Source organism: Trichoplusia ni, chromosome 10 (genome assembly GCF_003590095.1).
Source record: "Trichoplusia ni isolate ovarian cell line Hi5 chromosome 10, tn1, whole genome shotgun sequence".
NCBI lineage: Eukaryota > Metazoa > Arthropoda > Insecta > Lepidoptera > Noctuidae > Trichoplusia > Trichoplusia ni.
In genome coordinates this window covers 609554-632907 of record NC_039487.1, presented here as the reverse complement: position 1 = coordinate 632907, position 23354 = coordinate 609554, and the positions used below count along the sequence as shown (strand labels likewise).

The window sequence follows — 23354 nt, the reverse complement described above, 5'->3', positions numbered from 1 at the left end:
GAATTTAATTATCATACCCAGATCCCTTTTGGTCATGTTTCTGGATGTTGGCAAGTTTTTAATAATTAAAAAAAATGCAAGGAAAATCAAGGTCCAGGTGGTAGTTCATTTACATACTATAATCTCGTCTATAAATAAAAGAAACGAACCCATACAAAATACGGTTTTTTATTTGTAATTACATTTACAGATCTTTATTTTATACTCTTCTGTTTGGACTTATTGCACTACTAACCTTTACGGTCATTTAATATACATTGTTAGCGTTTTTAAATGCGCGTATCTTTTTTAATAGGTACCTATACATCAATCGCGCATTAAATGAGATCTTCGAATAAATCAACATCATTCCCCTGCTTTTATTCCAATTATTTTTATTTGGGGTTGGCGCAGCATGTCTTCTTCTAAAGAGGGTTTCAATGTGACAAAGGTAAAATTTTGAGGTAACAATACAAATATACTGAAATAATATCTACACGATCTTCCCTTTGTAACATAATCGTTAAGTTTATAGGTATAATCCTATAAGATTGGGCGTTGGGCGCCCACAGCTGGGTGTGCATCATAATTTAGTGTAGGTAGGTGTATATCAAGGGTATTTTACCCCTATGAGGAACTCGGATAGATCATCGTTCAGTTTTATATTGTGTAATACAGATGCTGATGACTCCTGTTCACCTCCTGAAAGTGAATAAGTTTGATGGTTAGCAATTACCTAATAATGACAAAATATTCATTATTGATTAATAGCTTTATAGGCTTTTCCTTTGTCCATTAAATATTTACTGAATTACAGCTCAATTGTTGCTTACATAAGGTGTTAATTTTCAATGATCAGCCATATTATTTTTTTTATTAAAAGATCGATTTTCGCAAATAACGATAGTTATTTTTTTGCGAAAATTATCGAAATTTTATACATCTGTTATGAATTTGACATTAATATTTATTATTCGCTCTTAAAAATTTTCTAGTTGTCAAGAAATAAAGTAAAGTAATAAAGTGATCTGTCCTAGACGTATTTGAGCAATTTGTTAGCGCTCATAGAAAAATAGCTGGTCTAAGGCCGAATAAGTATGTAGATTAGATACGAACCTCCAAGAGGCGTTAGCGAGTTAGGTATTTCATCCTTGACATCTAACATCTGATTTTCTTTAATATCATTGACATCAGCAAAAGCCACTTCTGGTGCCATTGGCGCCATAGCATCTAAAGTATTATCAACAGCTTTGACAACAGGTAATTCAACTTTTTTCTTTTTTATAGTTCCTTTTTTTTTTGCATCCATTTTTCTTTTTGTTTCTTCTTTACATTTGTCTATCGGTTTCATGTGTACGACTCGGTTGATTTCATTTCGGATTAGCTCTTTAATGTTTTCGGGCACTTCTAAGCCCGTATCATGGTTTCTAGCATATTTCGTAATGGGGACATCGTCATCACTACTGTTGTCTTGTTGATATTCCTTTCTAAAAACTCCTTGTAGTTTCTTGACGATATTGTCGCCTTCCATCTGTGTTAGGTAACAAGGTTTATAAATTACATGCATAAAGTTATGACGAATTTTGGAGAAAAAAAATATCTTTGGCTGTTTGCCATCTCAATAACAATAGCTATCATAAAAGCAGCAGTTAATCAATTTCAGAGCTTATGTGTAGCAGACAAGACATACACACCATTTGTATCTCATTATGTGAAGTGACTTGTTTGGTCTTCTATTTTTTACCTTTTTAACATACCAACACCTTGAAATTACTAATGCTGCTATATTTTTTCATACATAATATTTGTGACCTCAGTGATTTTATTTTAATTAATCAACTGGCCAAAGGCACTGAAATTAGTTTCTATTCATTATTCAGCAGGGGTAGTCACATAATAGTTTTTATTTAAATTATATTAATATTAAGAACAATTAAGTTTACAGATACTTACAAAATTAATTGGTTTTGGCACCCTTACAAAGAAGTGCTGTGGGTGTGCCTCTAGCATCTCACACTTAGCACAGAGATCATAGTCTTCACAAGTCACACATTTGTAGCGGAAACCAAAGATAGGTTTGCGACAGCTGTCACACACAATATGATCATGGACATATATGCCTTTTGTGTCTTCATTGCCTGGAATAATAAGTGTTTGAAGTTTTTTACTATAAGTTATATCATAATCATATGACGGTAGTATTTATGTGTTTTTATAAAAACTACACCAAGATAGCTTGTTACAAAAGGCAAACAGTGCCTTTCGTAAGAAACTAAACAAATGGAGTATAGTGTTAAAAACATTGTGTTACACATATGCTGAAGATAAATTGAACAGGTTTCAATAACTTTTTTCATATAGGTATCATCAAAACCCAAACAATATAAAATTATAAATATTATAATATTTTATTGCAAAATTATTAATTAGTTTTTTAACTTGTTACTATAGTTTTCCTACTAATAGAAAAAGCTATGTGTAAACAAGTTATCTGTTCAGTACATATTATCAAAGTTGCTGAACTAACCTCCACCATTGCTAGGCAAGTATAATGTTGGAATTGCATCAGCACACAAGTGTTTATTTTTAATATCGGCTGGAGCGAAATGGCGCGAACATACACGATGATTCAGTTTCTTGAGGTCGAGTAATTCCGCACGCCCTATAGCTTCAAGCCATTTCTGAAGTCTGAAAATTTTAAAAAGTAAAGCGGTGCTTCAATTTTCTTTGGGTAAATAACGTACCTACATAAAGAAGGTTCAAGTTAGGTAAGTGTACAATATTTTAATCACATAGTGTTTATTCTGAGCGAATAATGGTTTTGGGAAAGGATGAAATGTGTACAATAGGGCATTTGACTAAATCTAATAATATAAATAATGTTTATATCTATACTTTAATACTAATATATAAAGCTGAAGCTTACCGGTGCCTTTCTTTCGGCAAACTAAAAAAGTTCAAATTGTTGTTCGTTCGATTATTTCGGGTGCATCCGTATACGCAACAATAATTAACCATATCTTCTTCTATACCTAGCTATTATCAAAATAAAATAAGAGCTGTAAAAAGCTCAGAATTCTGTGTTTTTGTAGCTTGTTTTGACATGAAAAATGTGTATGTATGTTTGTTTGTTTTGACATGAAACGTCAAGTTTTCAATGGTCTATGGTACGGCCCATAAGATCATTGGGGAGCCGTGGTAGCCGCTGTTGTATTTAGCTGCCATCTAGCGTCGAGTAGAATGAAATTGTAGAAACGCGTTTCGATTCGTTTCATAGTCCATTTGATAGATAGTAATGTACTTACAGGATTGGCCCTTCATTTTGCGTAATGGAAGAAGAAGATAGACTTAGGAAAACGAAATAAATGATACTATCGGCTCGATAATTAATTGGATGACCAACAATAATCTAAAAATAAATTTAGGAAAAACAAAGATTATGTGGTTCAGCCAACGCAAAGCAACTCCCCAAATAAATATTAATTATCAAGGGACGCCACTGAGTGACTTTCTATTGACCATACAAAATTCTTGGGAGTTATCATCGATAAAAATATAAATTGGAAGGCCCATACTGAAGAACTTAACAAAAGATTAAGTTCCTCGTCGTATGCTTTATGGAAACTTTCATCGATCGTAAATTCAGAAGCACTAGTCACGGCATACCACGGCATTGTAGACTCTATCTTAAGGTTTGGCATTCTATTCTGGGGTAACTCAACAAACAAAGACGTATTGTTTAAATCACAAAAAAGGTGCATTAGGGCAATGTTCGGACTAGATACAATAGATAGTTGCAAGCCGTACTTTATTAAATATAAAATTTTAACCCTATCGTGTCTATTAATTTATGAAACTGCAATCTTTGTTAAAACAAATCCAAACTTATTTAGCCGTCTCTCGGATGTAGTCAGTCGTAGTCGAAGAGATAATAATAAACTTTGCATAGTACGGTCAAACACTGCATTAATGCACAATAGCATTCTTTGTTTGGCTCCAGTAATCTATAATAAAGTACCAAAAGAAATAAAATCATTAAATTTAAAACTTTTTAAAGTACATCTGAAAAAATATTTAATTAACAGGTGCTACTATAACAGATTTTCTAACAGATTCCTAATATTATGACCTTTTACCCATTTTATTAATTTTATTTTTGTTTCGATAAAAAAGAAAAACTGAACGATTACATGCAAAAATATGCCATTATATTGTACTGTAATACTTATTTGTAAATGTAAAATTTATGATTATGATTATTATAATGAAAAATTTGTACGCTGTATATACAGCAAAACATGAAGGTCAATAATATATTGTTATAACATCTTACATTACCCATGTATACTCATGTTTTACAAATAAATGTCTTTTATCTTATCTTTATCTTTTAGGAATTTATATATTATTTCATTAAACACTACTAATTTGCCGTATAAAAAAAGTTGACACCTACTTATATTTTTTAACAACTAGCTTTCCCGGCAGACTTCGTACCGCCTTAGAGTCGATGATAATATTGCTGATTGTTTTTAAGTAATCATTTTAAGTTGTATATAGGTTGTAAATAAGAAACACATGATTTACTAATATTGCCGATTGAATTAGTTTTTTATGCTAATCGCGGCCCTTCAGCAAGATCGCAACCACCTTCATATACATCTACTGCAACTTAGAGCCAAACTCATGGGTGCTGCCAATAGATATCTAGTTTATTTTTTATTTTGACTACCATTCCCCGATTTAACCACCTTCCACCGATGGTACCACCTTCATGTATTACTGCTACCTGCTCTACTGGTAATCCCCTCATGACTGCTACCTACTCTAAGGTCCCACCCTACTCTCACGCGTACAGTACCTGCTACCCAGCTATAACCCTCACTGCTCAACTGGTAATCCCTTCATGACTGCTACCTACTCTAAGGTCATGAAATACTACTATCTGATCTCCTGGTATCACCCTAATCAACTACGGCTACGTGCTCTCCTGGTACCGCCCTCGTGCTCCCCAGCTACAACCCTCATCCCTCATGAAATACTACTATCTGATCTCCTGGTATCACCCTATGGACAACAAAAGTTTTACATGTAATAAACAAATCAGCATTTATTGAAATGAAAGTATTCATTACACATATCGAGTTTTCATTGTTTTTAAGATGTATTCTGTTTTCGGGACGGAAACAAATCCAACAAATCAAAAACCATGGCAATCGGTCCAGCCGTTCTCGAGTTATAAGTGTTGTAACAAACACGACTTTCTTATATATATATATAGATAGAAGTAGTTTTAATATTGATTTCTTACGAATATCAAATTGTCATCCATAGTAATCCATACGTCATTACATAGCTGTCATTTGCGTTTTGTTATACCACGTTTTATAGTGACTGACGTTTCATGTCAAGTCACACGGGAACGCTGTCGAACGGGATAAAAAGTATCCTATGTCCGTCTCCTGGCTCTAAGCTACCTCCCTACCAATTTTCAGCCAAATCTGTTCTGCCGTTCTTGAGTTATAAGTGGTGTAACTAACACGACTTTCTTTTATATATATAGATTGCACACAGTTCGTTTTTAAATTAAAATATGATCCCATATAATTCACTAAATACCAACATCTTATCAAACAATTCTCGTGATCAAAAGGCTAATGTTTTATGTATCGTGAATTCAGCTACCGTCTATACAGATCGTCTATCTTCACGAAAATCTTTTGATCAATTTGTAAAAATACCCAAAAGCCGCAGTCTTTTCGGCGTGAAAGTTAGACAGATAGACAGACAGAGATAATTTAGAATATTAGTATGGCTTTTAAAATATTTATTATGATAATTAAAACAAAGAAGGAATCTGAACTCTGTAGGTAGGTGAAAAAAACCTATATTTCTACCTAACTAGATCTATGAAATTACTTCATTCAAATCAACAACATCGCAAAATCAACACATACCTACTTAAAATTCATTTGTAGATTTACTTAATAAAATGTTAATTCATTTGAAAATTACCTTACTCGACACTCGCTAAACACCGTCAGAATCAAACCTAGTACTGTACAGTCGACAGTCGCTGTTGCTAACATCTTATCATTAGAGCAGTTAGATACTATTTCAGTTTCACAGCGTTGCATTTGATCCGTCGTAATCATATCTAGATTTGTGGTTGATCAAACGATCTACATGCAGATTGTGGTTTGTGGATCTAAAATTATAACTCGATAATTCTAATTTAGTAATTAAAGAAATAGGTTTATCGTCAACTACATAGTCAATATTTTCTTGATTCCATGGTACACGTTTTAACATAAGGTATAATATAGAACGGTAAGGACCTTTAGGAGAAAGAAAGCAGAGAGAGCGAAAAAACGCCAGTCTTCATTGAATTTAATAGGTATTATTTTGTTAAATCTACTTAGTATACCTACTAATATTCTCTGAAATGAGGTGTTTTATATCCTTTATTAACTAAGACTTTTATAGGATCAAAAAAATACTTACTTTTTTATCTTCTATCTTTATTAGCTTTCGCTTTTTTTAATAAGCCAAATAAACGAGTTTATCTAATATATAAAATTCCCGTGTCACGATGTTAGTTACCGTACTCCTCCGAAACGGTTCGACCGATTCTTATGAAATTTTGTATACGTATTTTGGTAGGTCTGAGAATAGAACAACATCTATTTTTCATACCCCTAAGTGACAAGGGTTGCCCACACTAAAATTATTTTTTTTATTTTTTGGACGAATTTTTTATTTTTATTTTTTTAGTAAGTGTATAAAATGCGAGTATTGAATTTAAATGCAAATTAGATCAGCACCTATATACAGCAAATATATTTACTGTACATCGTATTTTATTTTACTGTATTTATTTAACGCGAACTTTGCTATATTTCTCTCCCTAAATAAATTCGACAGTGCAAGTTGCGTGAGTAATACCCATTACAATCGAATTAAGACAGACACGTATTTTTATACTTATACCATTATTTACAAATTGGTCTAGACTTGCAGGCGTCCTTATGTCCTTGACCTTATTGTATAACTAGTTTTAGTCTTCGGGCCCCACTGGGAGTCTAGCTGTTAGGGTTAACAATAATTTATTACGAAACCTAGACGATAGGACGAGTAAGGTATGAAAAAAGTCCTTATGAAGGTAAGTCAGTTATTGATTTTTTAAGGTTTGTAAATACGTAGGTAGTATTTTTTTTGGGTAGTTCGATTTTAAAGTATGAAAGGAAGAACTTTATAACGTCGTAGTTCCCAAAAATCTAGCTTTCAGAGCTCGTAGACATGACAAGGTGTTAAATGTCTAAAACTGAATTGCATCGAAATGCAATGGAAGTAACTTAACCGAAACATGTAAGCTAAAAATAAACTTTTCATTATCTTTTTTAAAGTAGGTACTCAAATAAAAAATGCAGTTACAATTAATAAGTATCAGATCAATTGAATGAATGCACAATACCTATAAATAGCTTATTGTGCTGTCACAAGTACAGTGTGACCTCGGAGCGCATCATTACATTACAACGGGGGTCAGTGACTCCGCAGTTTTCAAGGCTGAAGTCTAGAATGCTCGGGAACACGTCTGGCTCGCCCGATCGATATCCACCCTCCACGCACACATGCAAGCGATGCACCTACACACCGACGTACCACCCATACGATCAACTGTGACACAACCGACACTGGTAGCCAGATGGCGCTCACATCGACCGCTATATAAACCCACCGGCCGGCGAATCCTTAGATTACTTCAAATCAACCAACAGGACGAAAACAAGTCTCGTTTGAGTTATAAATAAACTCGGAACAATGTCTTTGTTACCTTTCGTACTCGGAGCCGCCCCTCACCGCCTCATCGACCAGGACTTCGGGTTAGCGCTGACCCCTGATGACCTCCTCACCGCTGTGGTTGCCCCGCTCATGTCCCGGGACTACTACCGGCCCTGGAGGCAGATGTCGGTCGCAGCCAGGGATATTGGTTCCACCATCACTTCCAACAAGGACAAGTTCCAGGTCAACTTGGATGTCCAGCACTTCTCGCCTGAAGAGATCACTGTGAAGACTGTCGACGGGTACGTGATCGTCGAAGGCAAGCATGAGGAGAAGAAGGATGAGCATGGGTTCATCTCACGTCAGTTCACCAGGCGTTATGCGTTGCCAGAGAACTGTGACCCCGCTACTGTCGAGTCCAGGTTGTCTTCTGACGGTGTACTCCAAATCATTGCGCCGAAAGTAGCTTCTACTGGAAAGAACGAGAGATCTGTCCCCATCGCTCAGACAGGACCAGTCAGGAAGGAGATTAAGGACGCTGCGAGCCAGCAGACCCCCCAGTCTGACGCCAACGGTACCTCCAAGTGAACACCTACCTGCAAGATCAAAAACCCTGCAGCGTTATTGACGGCTTTGCTTTGCATTCCTGTTTTTGTTGAATATGTGATATCAAAATCGACTGATGTATGTATGTTTTAATATAATTAGCGTTAGTAATTTTTAATAAAGATTCCCAAATCTATTCTATTTCTGTATTTTATTTGTTCCCGCAAAAAACTATGTCCATAGCAGTGCGAAATCTCGCTTTACATGTTGACTATACACACATTGTCTGCGGTACCCCATACTGATAACTGTAACTTACGCTTAGACTAACAAAACTATCAATGCTATTTATATGTAAGTCTCTCTCCAATTCTACAGTTAAAAACAACAATGTCATGCCTACATTCATTAAACTTTTATGCAGATTACAGAATGAATCAATATAAACAAAAAGTTATGTTATCACATTGCGTGCAGTAATTAAAATTTATTTATATAACACAATGTTGCTAGCGAATGGAAAGGTAAAAACCACAGTCAATCCGACTCGAGAATGTCGCTGCTTACCCCTTTTACAAACATACCATAGATACTGTACCTACAGTGCCTCTATATGGTCTATGGTAGATAGGAGTGTCAATATGGGGGATTTCGTAATGTATCGCAAGACTCCAGTTTGTAAGTCTATACTTCAAGCTTATATATTATGTAGGTACGACTATATAAGCAGTTTTAAATAGATGCAAATATATTGAGGTTTTGAGATTAGCACAGGAACAATAATTTGTATCTATGTATTTACGTATGCCCAATGGTGGGAAGACAAGAACAAGGGATTATGAGAAATCCTTCCATGAAATCTGATTTTACACGTCAGAAATCTGCCGTAATTCAAAGAAATATTCTCATTGTTCGTAAGAACTATTGATTTGTAGTGAGCTCATTGTCTGTAAGGAATGTTTGTCGGGGATCGAGTGACATACAGTTTTGTTTGCTGTGTTTTGTCTAGAACAAGAATGTTATGAATTTGATATGTTTGAAACACGTATGTTTGAAATTCAGACTTTTTATTTCAAAGTAAAAATGAGACTGAGTTATTATTTATGTTTTTGGGTATTTCTATTAGTGAATATTACTGAAACAGTTTTTATTTCTCCCGAAGCAAGATATTTTTAATTAGGAAGCGGTGCAGGGTGTTCGAATATGGGTGCTGTTCAAAATGTACTTAATTAATTGAATGATTTTTGATGTTTTTTTTTTTTCTGGTGAGTATTTTATCTATCGTGACTAACTACTACTAGATTAAAGAGTTAAGACTATTTGTGAAAAGTAAGTTGTTAAGTGTAGGTATACTGAAAGCGTTTAGATGGTAATTTTTAGTACTTGCTTAAAAACTCAATACTCAAACTCAAATACACAGACTAAGTATTACACTAAGGGCCGATTTTTCAATCATCAGTTGCTGCCTGCTCGTCACAAATAATAATAAAAACGGAAGTGTATATCTTTATAAGCGAGCAGACGAATTCGCCGGCAACAGCTCGTTGTGGATTCCATATCAGAAGACAATTGTTAAAATTGATTCAGTAATTAATGAGACCAGATTTTAAATAGGTGAATAATGGAACTTAATTGATTATTCTTCTTTTTTGAAACAGCTCCCTCGCTATGTACGTTAATCCTTGTGTCGCAGGGGGTTATACAAAAAATCAAGATACAGCTAGGTACAAAGTTTCGTGGATCACACAAATGCTTGTCCTACCCGGGGATCGAACCCAGGACATGTCGTTCACTGTGGGTTTTTCGTGGTGACTTATACCACTCGGTTATCCGAGCACTCATATTGTATTTGGTTATTGTATTATATAAAAAATATTAGAAGTTTCAAATTTGAATGGCTTGGAAGAGACTGCGCTATTCCCAAGCTATATTTATGAATAAGACAAACTTTTAGGTTGAGTTTTCCAAAAAACAGACAAATAAGTAGGTACGTACTTCTTCTAACCTTGTATGTGAGATGAATCTTTGTGAAATCCCCGCGTAGGGTAAGCATGTGTGTGATCCACGAATGCTCGTTGCTGTAACTTGATTTTTTGTGAAATCCCGACGACACAAGGATTTATTTACTTAGTGTGGATGTCGTTATTTTATTAAACAAAAAATAAGTCAAATAAGTATTAGGCACTTTTTTTGGAAAGTGAAACAATTGCATTAGTTCAAATTATAAAATGTATTAAAAATGACACATAATCAGTCTTGTAAACTTAAAAAAATAACTTAACAAAATTTATTAGAATAAAATTAAGCTTTGCTACACGATTCGCCCTTCGCTGAACATGTGCCTTGTGTACTCTCATCGGGTTTAGCATCCTTGGCCTCTTTCCTCACCGGTCCTGTCTGAGTGATGGGCACCACTCGTTCCCCTTTGCCTTCCACGACCTTCTTTGGAGCAGAAACAGTCAGGATACCGTCACTGGATAGCTGGGACACAACCTCCTTCGACTCCGTACCTTCAGGGAGTGCGTACCTCCTCACAAACTGCCTCGAGACGTATCCATGCTCGTCCTGTTTCTCCTCATGTTTAGCTTCGATCACCACGTAACCATCAGCAGTCTTCACAGAGATTTCATCCGGAGCGAAGTGTTGTACATCAAGGTTGATTTGGAAAGAGTCCTTGTCAGATTTGATGGTGGATCCCAAGTCCTTTGTCAATCGCGACAGATGTCTCCAAGGCCTGAAGTAGTCGTTGAATGGGTTGAAGCCCCATGGAGACATCATGGATGTGAGGAAGTCGTCGGGTGTTAGCGCTAATCCGAATGTCTGATCAAATAGTCTGTTACCTCGGCTCTGTTGACATTTTTCTTCAGCCAAAACGTGGTTATTGGATGCGATGCCCAATAACAGGGTCGCCACTGCGATGATAGACGAGAATTTGTTGAAAGTCATCATTTTCTTGCGTTGATTTATTTATCAGGGCAAATATTAGCACGATGACTCAATTACACTGGTTCTTATTAGGTTTTCACTGCGTTAGTTTGGTACAGTTGCTTCTCTGGTGCGCTCAATACGATTGCTTGTATTGTGACTCGATTCCGAACCGCGCGCCGCCGGCGTTTATATACCCGCCCTGCCATCTAGCAGCGAGTAGAGATTTCTGGAAATCTCTACGCTTTCATTGACGTGTTTACATTTGGGGCGGCCACATTGTATTGACTAATGTTATCTTCAAAACATTGACTTTGCGCACTCTGATTGGTTGAAATAGCTTACCTGTAGAGAGATTATTGGGTATTTGATAACGGTATCATATCTTAATGCAATTTTGTAATAATTACAGAGATACGTTTAATTGAGTAGGTATTTATCAGTCGATATCTATAAAAATGTTGTAATATGTTGTAACTGATAGCATAGAAAAATGTAGAATGATTAAGAGAGGTTCGACGTTCGCGAAGTTTTATGCTTTGAAATCGAAATTGTTACAGAGCCATCTAGCGGTGAGTAGGGACTTGCGAGTATGAGTACGACCCAGTAATTTCGAGATAGAGCTTTTAGTGTGGCAATCTCCAGAACTTTTCAGAGAAGTCTACAAAAACCGAGACACGAATCATTATTACGATTGTATGCAATGTAAGAATGATTTAATGTTAAATACTACTTTGCTCTGTTTTTGACTTACAAAATCAAAAGTTTTGGATTCATTTTTCTTGTATTATTTTAGTGCACTATTATTTACCGAAGCTTTATTAGTACTTTGTGCGTTTGAGGTTTTTTCGTTATTCCAAAGGGTGATTTGTAATTCTACCGCACAAAAACTAATTGATAGGATGCACATTTTCAAATAAGTTGTGCAATGTTTATTCTGAAAGGCAATGTTTAACGTTTAACGTTAAAAACTAAAAAATATCAATTTAATGAGAGTGCCCCGTTAATTAATCAACATACGGGCTTCATTTAGTGTGCGTTCAGTTAAAATACAATGCAGACTCTTTACGATCTATTTACTTGTATTAAAAAGTTTTCTTGGTTCTTCGCCCAATTAAGCTAAAAATGTGATGTAAAAAATGAAACACAACTTCTAAATAATGGTATATTTTCAAAAATATTGTATTACATGACTTGCCTTATCTATTTACAAAAATAAAAACAAAATTAATATTAAATCAGTTTTACAACCGCCAATGCTTGTCACTACAATTAAATAATATGTCTAACACGGCATCGAACCTGTTACAAGGAGCTCTGTCGGTATACACAGCTTAGTAATTATATTTACAGACAAGCTCACCATGCTTGCAAACTTGTAACTTTGAAAAATAATTTTGATATTTTGTTGTAATATGCATAATGTGAGAGGTATATCTTAATTTTTTGAATAATATATGAAAATAATATTATTTTATACGTAGAACAGATATAGTATTAATGTTAATCATTGTACATATTACAAGCAACAGAATTTCGTCCTAATTGTTTCAACTGTTTGTATATTTAACAAGCACTTTTTTGAGTATATAAAAAACAGGTTACAATGATAACTTTGTTTAAACATTAAACAAAAAAGGCAGTATTGCCTTAAAAGAAAAATAAATCTTATCTTTTAACATAGTACCTAACAATATGACACAAGTTTTTCATTATAAAAAAAATGGCTTTTAATTATACAAACAATTTTATAGTTTTTTGTAACCGAGTTCCCCTTTATCGCATAGCTTTGTTTAATATAAAAAGCGCGTAATAACACTAGACGCATCTGAGCTTGAGTTTAATAAATGTTGCACTCCAAAATGGAATTTGTTAATACGACGATCGATTCAAGCGGGTTTTGCTGAAACAATTTTTTAGAGCTATTTGAAGCACACATCAATTATGAATCTATTGGATTTGTCACTTATATGTCTGACTCTATGTCATTTTTAAATAGTCCAGTCCTCACCAAGATAACTTGTACTATATTAATGTAAGTTTTATCGCACACAAGCGTCTTAGATACAAAACCGTGACGAATATATTTTTCACAAGCATGACACATAATGACAAGTTAGAGACATTTCCATGGCACTACCATATAAGTATACAATACAATTTCAATCCTAGTCTATATATATAAATTCTAGGAACCTTTGTTTCGTGGTTGAGCTTCAACACTTGATAAATGACTGATATAGATTGATCGTTTAGTCCAACTGTATTTGAGCTTTCGGACCCGAAACGACGGTATCATAAAGGTTGGTACAGACCAGATGTTACGAAGCGTAACGCAACATGTTACATGACGTATCAACACGAATACTTGTACTATACTTGTAATATTACGCCCTATAATACCAGTCAGTACCTACCAAGCTTACGGCAGTTTATTTATTAAAAATACTATTTCTAAGTGCGTTTAGAATGATCTATTTCGTGTACATATCTACATAATTGTGAAGTCTATGGGACATTTATATGGAACAGTTCTATAGTCGCTTGCTTCGATCGTCGCATAGAAAATTATGTCTAACCTACCTTACTATCTAAGTTTTGTTTATAAAAAAAGTGTAGTAACATTCCTACAGGTTTTTTTTTTATATAAAAAGCTAAAAAACACACCGTTTTCAGTCGCTCCCGGGGCTTGCACGTATTCCGTTAGACTTAAATGATTATGCTAAGAACACAATATTGAGAGATCGTTTTATGTTGAAGTTTTTATGACTGGTTATTACATCAATAGTGAAACTTGATTAGTATGTAGTCGTATATGTTTTTCGTATGATCGATTGCCTCTTTATATATAATATGAATGATCAACGAAATAGTGAATAGATTCAGAGTGATATTAGTATTGTAGTTTTACTTACGTAGATGTACTAGGTGGCTGTATATTTAAATTTGTGATTGTCGATCATTATTAGAAATACTATATTCGTTAGGTACAGTAATACTTAAAAATACTTGAAATATAAAATCAGTCGAATACTATACGGTACGTAACGGTATTATGATTTTGTATTGTTGCAACACCATAGTTTTATTTTAATATCCTTTCATGATTATAATTATATTTAAATGGGATCCAAAGAACTTGTACTGTTATCTACAGAATTAAAGTTTAAATTAAATTAACAGCGATATTATTTAAAGTTGCCATTCATCTAACCAAAAAATACAGTTTTAATAAAGTACAATAGCAACACTATTCGACCATAGATAATGAAAACATGCATTAGAATAGCGTGCAAGACCCCTTAATACAAAACTAAATTCAGAGACAATTCATTACGCACAATAGAAGTTTTATGAATGGATAATATAATTAATTCATGAAAATGATTTCTATACTAATATCCGACTAGATTACATAAAACTGTAAACACTGCCATCAGTAAAATGTATGAGATTCTAAACTATACTTTTCTACGTATTAAAATTACTGTTAATTGTTATGTTTTATGGATTACGGTGTTTTAAACAAAGTAATAAAGGTTATGTGCCTGTATGTACATTTGTATAAGAGAACCTGTTTTGTTTCTGTATATATTTCTTCGGTCAATACGAGTCTCTGGAGTTGGAAAAATAAGGTTTTCTAAGACAATAAACCAGGATTAAATACAATCACCGGTTTACTAGCCTTAGACAGTCAACACAAAAAGGCTGATGCCTACATATTGGTAATTTACATATGGCTATTACTGATGTCGTCATGGTAATAGGCCATTTCTGATGAGATGTAACCCCTATGGTACGTAACAAAAGGTCTCTGTGTCTCAGTCATCCGAGTTGCGGTCGGCAGCATCCTTCATCTCACACTATTGATATAAGTGGACGACACGTACAACTGTCATGTTCATTTGATTTTTTAAAGTTTGGTTTTTGTTAAATTTTAGGATATTAATAGGTTTCGGGGTTGAGTTACATCATCTGAGATATCATTGGAACTAACAGTTTTTTTAAGGTTATTTATTAAGTTATAGTTTTAAGATAATATGCGCATTGTAATGCATAGACTTAGTGAATATTAAACTTTGAATACCAATAGAAATTATAGGACAAGATTAATTATAAATAGTGTGGTCCAATAGCACTCATTTTTTGTTGGATATAGATTTAAATTGCGTTATTTTCCGATTTGTCAAAATACCTAACTACTGTACATACATACAATATTTCTGTATGTAAAATGTTTTGAATGAAACCGACGCAATGTGAATAAGCATTATTAAAAGGACGTGGAACTAAGATGATGCAACAACAGCCCAATTTTACGATACGTTATAAAGACAAGCCTATGAACAATTTGTCTGTTTAATTTAATTAATATTGATTATTGTACTATGTCAGGTGCAGATAGCATGATACACAAGCTATGTAACTTTAAAACAATACAGAAACGCGGTAATTTATACAACAGGATTACAAAAATGTATCATTGAAAATGAACCTTAAGAATGCATAAACGGGTTATTGGAATATTTAAAACCAACCTTAAAGTTATAGAAATAGGGGTGATAATCGTAGTGTCAGTCATATAAATCAGAATGAACATTACAGTCATATTCACAATTACCACATCCAACGTCAACATTGTATATTTTGTTTAGCACATACAAAATCTAATTACACAGCTTACAATTAACGTTACAAATATCTCGACAGTCGTAAGTTTTAGCTATACGCTTAATACAAAATTAAATGAAATAAAATATAGTAAATACATCGAAAATGTTATATATTGGTGCGGTTACGAGTAGTGGTGTTGTTTTGCGGTCATATATTTACGGTAACAAGAAGAAATAACAATTAACTTCTGAGGATGTGTTTAACTTACAAGTTTAAACAAAATTTAAAAAGAGTTTTTCAAATATAAATCCATGATCGGCAGTGGACGTACATGGGTTGTTTTATAGCAAATATTACACTAAAAAAAATATGAAAAATGTTTTGTATAGACATAAAATGTTTTCGCGTGGATATGCTGTATAATTAGGTAACTATAACAAATATATGACCGCAATCTTAATATATACGTATATATATGAAAATAAACACACTTGTCATAGACAAAAAGAGTATTTACACACATTCATGATAACGATCGCGCACCACAAGTAACCTTAAAAATTTGTGCTAAATTGGGGTACATTCATATATTTGGCCTTAATCAGATTTTCAATAAGGTTTTTACAAAACCTATATTAATATATAACCGAAAAAATATGACGTGATCGATGAGAACATAAAACTGTTAGTTTAAAATGCAGTAAAATATGGCCTCTTTATCAAAATAAATACGTAATTTTTTTCTTTTTATTATACCATGATATTTATACGTCTACTCTTTCTTTGGACACGATTTCGATTTGGTATGATTTATACCAAAAAATAATAATAATAATATAATTAAAAATTAATAATATAAAATAATACGGTAATACGACTTTATCACTAGGTTCATATGTGATGGAATACAATGCTCCTGAAATGTTTTTGTCTGTCATAAATTTAGCCTCTTGTGATATTAGAATAAATGTTAGTAATGTAAATGTAAATTATTATTTTCGATATATGAGGGTCTAGAAATTGGACTGATATAAAACATAAGCTTAACGTATAAATAGATGAGCGATAAATTATGAGGGCTTTGATTGAGTATTTTTGAGTTTATGACGTCACTATCGATGACCTCACAAAATTGTTTTAAGACATTTTTATGTGCCAGAGGGATATAAAAACTAATGTTATAATAACAATAAAACATCAAAAACATTTCAGGATACTCAAAAATCGTTGGGGGAACTTACAAAATCTACTTTATTCAAAAACCATTACACGATCGTAACGTTTTATAGAAAATTAGTCAAGCTGAAGCGTTTTATATATAAATATTACAAACTTATCAACTAACTATATTAAGAAAATTATATTGAGATACGAAAAGTGATCGTTCATTTGTACATACATTATAATAACATAAAAAACGTAAAGAGTTCGTTGAACTAAATAGAAAACATTTTTTTTTTGATATAGAAATGACTGTGGAATGAAAGGACTGTATCAAAATGGATGAGCATTGATTTTTATTAGTTACTATATGACCCAGCAAACGTTGTTTTGCTTAATAAATTATTTCTAGTTGTATGTATTTTTTAAAGCCACATTATAAAAAAGTAAGAACAAAAAAATTCGTCAAAAAACATTTTTTTTTTGTGCGAGCAACCCTTAACACTTAAGGTTATGAAAAATAGATGTTAGTCGATTCTCAGACATACTGAATACGCATTTAAAATTTGGTAAAAATCGGTTGAGCCGTTTCGGAGGAGTACGGTAACTAACATCGACACGGGAATTTTATATATTAGATTTCATTTGCAAAAATATCGTTGGTCGAATGAAATATATAATTATGGTCAGAAATATTTGGCTTTGCTTTTACAAATTGTATAATATAATACGGATAAATACCACTTTAAATAGGTTTTTAAATAAACTACAATCAGTTTTAGACAAATATCATTTCACAATAATTTCTATACCAAAATTGATATTATAAATTCGTAAGCAAGTAAAAACTTGTTTCAAAAATATCTAAAAGCACCTACAGTGAGCAGTAGGGCTGGTTTCGAGTTATATTTTCTCAAACAAATCATAGTTTGGAAATAATGAATTTTCCCTATACTGAAAAACGAAAAAATATCAATGTTCAAGCAATTTTATGGTATATTGAACTGACCATATAATAATCTGAAAGTTTAATAAAAAAAACTGGGTTATCGCATACATAGAGTTTGACTTACATATATAAACTGTAAAATAAACACCAAATATACAAAATGTATACTTAAAAATTAGTCTTAAATGTATATTGTTCGATTGAGTCCGCTTACTGCGTTCCAGGGTTGTCATAGGTATAGGCCTTAGAGTCCATGCCATTATAAATAAGAAGACACTTAAATTGTGTCTTACAAGGGAGGCATTGATTGCCGAAATTACGTTTTGAATTTAGAGCTCTTTGTTTTTATTACATTTTATTAAGATGTAATGGTCCTGTGAGCTATGCTGGTAGGACCTCTAATCGATTGTCATCATCGATATTTTATCGATTTCCTATTCGATTGTCAAAAATCGATATTATGTTCTTTAACTTTTCAATCGATAACATTCAAGAAGTGCATTTTAATTGCAAAATTACGTTTGTTTTATACATCAGAGCTCTAAAATTCTGGCAGTATGAGTAACTAAAGGTCACATGAATGGTTTTATGTACAGGACCTTTAGAAGGCGGAGTTTGAAGCACAGGTGTACTGAGATGGTTGTGAGATGTGCTTAACTGTCCTCCAGTAGGTTGTGTAGCTCCGCGTAGTTCAGGATAGCACGGTACAGGAATTCGTATTGTAACTGGAAAGGTAAAAACATCACGTTATTTTTGTAAGGTGTTTTATTTTGGGAACATAATAAAAACCGTGTTTTTTTTGCTACATTATGGTACACATATTAATAGGTCAGAAGTCTTATGAATGACCTAAGGTGTCACCGACACTTATTCGATTTACGTCTCAAGCACGAAAACACTAAGACTCAAAACAATCATTCATGGATCACTCACGCCTTCACTACACTATGGATCTGGCGTTGTGGAAACAGTGTGTAAAATTCACTCGAAGTACTTTAAAATTAACACGAAAAATACACCGAAAGTGAGATATTCGTTTGACAATTCATATATTATTATGAAGATGACTTCAACTCAACATAGAGGACATTACTAGGTGTGTGACAATTGAGACAAACAAAGTGTTGTATTTAATTATTGAACGGTTCACAGGTATTTATCGATCATTTTGACGATAGTTACTTTAACTACAATGTATAGTATACTCACGAAGGTGTCGATGGTCCTGGCCCGCTGCGAGCGCACGGCGCGCGCGGTGGCGCTCACGTCCACGCGCCGCTCCACGCGCAGCGCGCGGATCAGCGTGCACAGCGCCACGAACAGCGGCGAGCGCTCCGTGCCCAGTCTGCGGGCGCCGGGTCGTGTTAGGTACGGGCCGAGAAATGGCAGGATACAGGGGGATGTTCAATTTTACACTTCATTTCACATACTTTAAATATGATTTGATTTTGCAGACTTAACTATGTTTAAGTGAGCAGTATAAGTGGATAACTGAGCGGTTTTGGCAAAAGTATGTAACTTTTAAAAAGTCATAAAAAAAAATAAAAAATATCCATTCTAGTGTCAAATATATATTTTTGGAGCGCGCCGTGGGCCAGCCCTGGTACTGCAGCTGAGTACATAGTGTATACATACTGGCAGTGCACGAGCATGGTCCCGGAGTGCGGCAGCGGCGCGGGCGGCGCGTGCGGCGGCGCGGCGGCGTCGGCCAGCTCGGCCAGCCCGCGGGTCACCTCGGGCACGTGGCCGCGCGCCGTGGGCCAGCCCTGGTACTGCAGCTGCCGGACGCATTGCGCTTCGCCGCTCTACGCATGGGAATTACGTTTTAATGACGTATCAGACCGTAAACAAACGGAGCTGGAAAACTAAGTCGAAGCAGCTATTCAATGAAAAAACACTCGCCAGTATACAGTCGCTTTTGCACCGAACATAAATGTAATTTTCACACTAGTAAGGGCGGGAGAACTGAGCGAATTAGGCATTCAATGCAACCAACATTTGCCCGCGATTGACACAAAGCGAGCTGAGCGCTTACGTGGCAAGGTCGTAGGAAGTGTCACAATATAGGCACAGTAAACGTATCTTTAAACAGTATGAAAACTACGAAAAAAAGGGTCATAACGGCACACTCACACATGCATACGCATCTACGAGACCGCTAAGGGGTTTTCGCGGTGCAAGGGTTGTCACCTTATAGTTGACAACGTGACCAGGTTGTCAACCCTACTTAAAGTATAACATAAAAATGAGTTTTTAAACAGACAAAACCGGGAATACATTGTTTTAAGCAAATTGTATGGATGATGCTAATTCTATCAAACTATGAGGAAAATGTTGAGTTGTTTTTTAATTCATTTCTTTATTCAATTGATTGCATATTGCTTTATTATTTAGAACTTACCTGTGAACATGACGATTAAAACATATATTATTTATAATCACTTAAAATAACTTTTAAATTGCATATTGCGGACTGAGTGGCAGAGTGAATAAATATTTAAAGCCCACCTACCAGTTTATAAATAGCTTGTGTTCTATCTACTTATACCTCAGTAGCCAGTAGAGGCAAATAAACTCATCAAAATCTTGTAACTTAAACTTAGCCTTATTTAAAACTCATGAGAAACATAGCACAGTGTGACATTACTGACCTTATCATTAGTGACTCTGAACTGTCTCCTCGTGTAGTAGGGACAGGATTCGCTCTCCTCGTACTGTACCGAGATGTGCTCGTATTGGATGGTACCGTCGTCCCAGTACCGCGGGCACTTGCCTTCGCCCAGCTACAACAAAAAATAATAGTTTTTAAGTAAGGTAACTTACCAATCTTCATGTGACTGTGATTAGTTATCAGTGTATAAGTCAGACAATCGCAGTCGTGATCAGTAGATTTAATATCAACTTAATTTAAACTTTCAGAAAACGAAAGCATGAGGCTTCATAAATTTTGATACAAATATTATTAAGGCTCAAGATTATTATTCACAAGGACTTGATTTAGATGTTGCAGCAAAATTATTTTGTATGGTTTTACAAAACACTTTACTGCGTTTACACAAATGTATGTCAGGCAGCTACTAACAAATGACACTCAAGTATCTAAATCAACCCTTTCCTCTTCTCCCCCCTCGCCACCTCCCATTTTCGACGTCATACTTTGTTAGATACCGTTGTATACACTCACAAACCTTGTGTTTATTTAAAGGTAAGCTAGTGTCATCACCTTCAAGTCGATACAGAAGATACTTATAACAACATAATTGACTTACTTCACTCAACATAACGATGGTGGTGACATTATGTTCGGAGACCATCCGCCAGAAGTCCATGATGGTGTTTGGCAGAGGGTCCTGAGTTATTATGAACCCTTCTGTCGTGTCGTAGGCTGTGGAGAAAGTCAGTTATTTAGTAGACTGTGTGGATATACCATGATCATTATGAAATTAGGACGAATTAGTTAGAATTCACCTTTAATACAAAATTAAACTTAATTGAAATCGCGCAATCATGGTTTGTCAAATCTCATGTTGAGCGTAGACAATCTTTTTAGTGTTGTTGGCAACCATCATGGTGGCTTTTTTAAAGTAAAGAAGACTCCCGGACTAAGTAATTCGATCCTTGTATAGTTTTACAAAACCTTAATTCAGATGCTCAAAGGCACCAAGACTCAGAACAACATATTTGGAAAACACGCCGCGGGAATCGAACACGCGACACGACACGCCCGTGCGTTTGGCGAAGAGACCTATACTACTCGGCTATCCAAGCAGTAAATTTAAGTTTACTATATTACCTTCAATAAACGAAGCGTTGATATACGTGGAGTAGTCCCTGCCGGGCAGAGGGGTGAGTATGACGCGATTGCGGTCGTACGGGAGGCACTCCGGGCTTCGATTCCGAGCGCGCAACTCGTCACCAGCACCTGCTCCCATGGATTTGAGTGGTTCTGCTACTGGACTGTTCAGCATTTTCTATGGATCGAAAATAAAACGTGTAAGATACTTTGAAGCGCCTAGTTTTGAAAGAAATTGCACAATTGCGCAATTTGTCCATCTTGCGGTATGAAGTGAGGAGCGGGGCGGACTAAGGTCCAGTGATTGGCCCGCAGCGCATCGCGTCATAGCCGACATGAGGGAGTTGATGAAATTCGTTCTTTGCTGCATATGGTTTTCTTTTTCTCTGATCTTTTATCACTTGGCCTTTCATCCGGTCTCAGATTGTCGTTGAGTTTTGGGACACCCTTTATAATTAGCCTGTGTGTAGCATTCAGCAGTATTGCTGGTCTGTTGACTAATTAACATGTAAGAAACTCTCCAATAGAACTTCTTTCCAATCGCTCCATCATTGCTTACAATCATGTCACTTCAATACTGAATCTATCAGTTATCTCCAGCAGTACTATCTCACCTCGAACTCGACCTCCATGAGACACTTGTCGGCGTGGTCGGGCGTGTTCCTGAGGCGGTCGACGGCGGGCTTCAGTCGCGACGCGCTGATCTCCGTGTCGCCGTAGTGAGCGAACTCGACCAGCGCGCGGTACACGAACACGTACTGTTTCTGTGTGTATGTATAGAGGTGTGAGTATGTGAGTGCAAGTTCATTGTTATAAAGTTAAGTTAGAAAATTGTGACCTAAATAAATTCAAAATAATTGCAATTTCAATTTAACGATATTTATTGAAGATAACATTTAAGACTAAAATGAAAAACAACAGCCACCGATGATGAAGACGTACAGCATATATGGATAGGTGTCCTTCGTATCCATGTACTCACAGAAACGAGACAACAGCAAAAATTGACATCTTTTCCCATCGGTCACCGGTGACCGAAGTTTTTTTAACTGCTGTTTAATAATGAAAACTAGCCTGCTTGAATAATCACGTGTCAATAACCACGCGGAGTACCGACATACCTGAGACTGCACTAGGAAGTTCCTCTGTCGCCGTAGCTCGGCCACGGTGTTGAATACGGAAACCTGTCCCGTGGCCCGAAGCTGGTCCAGCAGGCAGTCCAAGGCCACCAGAGTACCAGTTCTACCGACGCCCGCACTGCAGTGGACCACTACCGGTCGGCCCACCATGCCCGACCAGGCCTCGTTTACCCTCTGAACAATAGATAGCCAGTTGTTATAATGATTATACCAAAGTTCTGACTAAAAAAGGTTGAAAAAATCCCTTTTTTTCAACCTTTTTTAGTGTTCTACATTAATTATGTTGCCTAGGCTGTAGAGATAACAGCCGTTAACTTACGTAGCATGATTCCGAAAATCAATTTGTTTGATGCTAGAAGAGGCCTTATTAACGACGAAACAATATTGTAGATTAAACCCAAAATGACTTATTGAGGGGTTTCTTAAATACATATAATTATCAATAAATATTAGTTACTATAAA

The 23354-nt window shown here is 35.2% G+C and overlaps 4 protein-coding genes across 4 annotated transcripts in view; 1 reads left to right on the top strand and 3 right to left on the bottom strand.

The window, feature by feature from the left end:
- Window positions 1–148: 148 nt before the first annotated feature.
- LOC113497886 lies at window positions 149–4459 on the bottom strand. Its single transcript, XM_026877655.1, has 5 exons — window positions 2906–4459; window positions 2507–2667; window positions 1933–2117; window positions 1096–1510; window positions 149–681 (listed from the first exon to the last, which is right to left on the bottom strand). Exons 1-5 carry the CDS (start codon window positions 2995–2997, stop codon window positions 590–592), a joined length of 945 nt encoding a protein of 314 aa, XP_026733456.1. The 5' UTR covers window positions 2998–4459; the 3' UTR covers window positions 149–589.
- A 2307-nt stretch (window positions 4460–6766) lies between these two features.
- Window positions 6767–9572, top strand: LOC113498233 (protein lethal(2)essential for life-like). The gene has a single exon (XM_026878171.1). It carries the CDS (start codon window positions 7804–7806, stop codon window positions 8350–8352), a length of 549 nt encoding a protein of 182 aa, XP_026733972.1. The 5' UTR covers window positions 6767–7803; the 3' UTR covers window positions 8353–9572.
- Window positions 9573–10564: 992 nt separating this feature from the next.
- LOC113497994 (protein lethal(2)essential for life-like) lies at window positions 10565–11432 on the bottom strand. The gene has a single exon (XM_026877852.1). The coding sequence runs from the start codon at window positions 11257–11259 to the stop codon at window positions 10612–10614; it is 648 nt and encodes a 215-aa protein (XP_026733653.1). The 5' UTR covers window positions 11260–11432; the 3' UTR covers window positions 10565–10611.
- A 6150-nt stretch (window positions 11433–17582) lies between these two features.
- The window catches only part of LOC113497970 (tyrosine-protein phosphatase 69D), a 28254-nt gene continuing 22482 nt past the window's right edge, over window positions 17583–23354 (bottom strand). Inside the window, exons 19-26 of the mRNA XM_026877826.1 lie at window positions 22874–23065; window positions 22367–22516; window positions 21753–21930; window positions 21229–21344; window positions 20611–20742; window positions 19595–19764; window positions 19169–19304; window positions 17583–18684 (exon numbers count right to left, since the gene is read on the bottom strand). Coding sequence (XP_026733627.1) covers window positions 18613–18684; window positions 19169–19304; window positions 19595–19764; window positions 20611–20742; window positions 21229–21344; window positions 21753–21930; window positions 22367–22516; window positions 22874–23065 — 1146 coding nt within the window. The 3' untranslated portion in view covers window positions 17583–18612. The remainder of the gene's footprint in view (window positions 18685–19168; window positions 19305–19594; window positions 19765–20610; window positions 20743–21228; window positions 21345–21752; window positions 21931–22366; window positions 22517–22873; window positions 23066–23354) is intronic.